The following is a 1006-nucleotide window of genomic DNA, read 5'->3' as shown; positions in this document are numbered from 1 at the left end:
CACAAAGAATAGCGGAACCGATAAGATGATTTTGTTTAAACAAATTTAAACATCCATTTCCACCATCAAAGAAATATCCAATAAAATCAAGTTTTGATAAGGAAACTAAATTACGAGAAATAGAAGGTACATATAGAGTCTGAAATAAATCTCCAGTATCTAAAATCAAACGATAAGTTCCAATGGCTTCAACTGGAGCTTTGACTCGATTTCCCATGAGGACAAACTTTTTATTTGGATTTATGGTCTGGGTTGAAAGGAATCCCTGCATTATATTAGTAACATAAGTGGTACATCCGGAATCAATCCACCAAGTATTATAAGGAACTTTTGCCAAATTAGATTCGAAACATACATAAGAATTAATCTTACCTTTACTTTTGAACCATGCCTTACGTTTCAGGCAATCCTTTTTATGGTGCCCAGATTTGCGACAGAAATGGCATGTATCTTTTTTGTGTTCCTTATTGTGGATATGGGCAGAAGACTCATTTATCTTTAGTGGTCCTTGCTTAATGCCCTTTCCAGATCTTTTCTTATATTTCTTTCCAACTCCTTGATGACTTACGAGATGAACAGAATGAGTTCCTTGATTCTTAAGCCTTGTCTCCTCTTGCACGAGCATACTGTGCAATTCATTCATATTCCATTTATCCTTTAAGGTATTATAGTTCATATGGAATGGACCGTACTCGGGAGGCAAAGAGTTGATGATAAATTGTACCAGAAAGTTCTCATCCACAGTCATCCCAAGAGTCTTAAGTCTTGCTGCAATATTACTCATTTCAGTAACATGCTCATGCATGGTACGAGAACCATCAAATTTCATGGTGGTTAAGGTACTCATCAGTGTGCCAACAAGTGATTTGTCAGCTGTTTGGGAACGTTCTTTCACAAATTTCATATATTCCTTAGCATTCTCGGTTTTAGGGATAGTAGACTTGATATTCTTTGTTAAGGTCATCCGCATAAACATTAAGCTTAATTTGTTTGACCTTTCCCAAGC

At 36.1% G+C, this 1006-nt stretch overlaps 1 protein-coding gene across 1 annotated transcript; it reads right to left on the bottom strand.

Moving 5' to 3' along the window:
* Window positions 1-114: 114 nt before the first annotated feature.
* LOC111387778 lies at window positions 115-976 on the bottom strand (the record flags this gene model as incomplete). Its single annotated transcript, XM_023012366.1, has 1 exon — window positions 115-976. A coding segment is annotated over exon 1 (862 nt), but the record flags the coding sequence as incomplete, so codon positions are not given.
* Between the last annotated feature and the right edge of the window lie 30 nt (window positions 977-1006).

The sequence above is a fragment of the Olea europaea genome, unplaced genomic scaffold (genome assembly GCF_002742605.1).
Source record: "Olea europaea var. sylvestris unplaced genomic scaffold, O_europaea_v1 scaffold42410, whole genome shotgun sequence".
NCBI classification, from domain to species: Eukaryota; Viridiplantae; Streptophyta; class Magnoliopsida; order Lamiales; family Oleaceae; genus Olea; species Olea europaea.
Note: the sequence above shows the minus strand (reverse complement) of the source record. Positions and strands in the feature narration are given on the sequence as shown.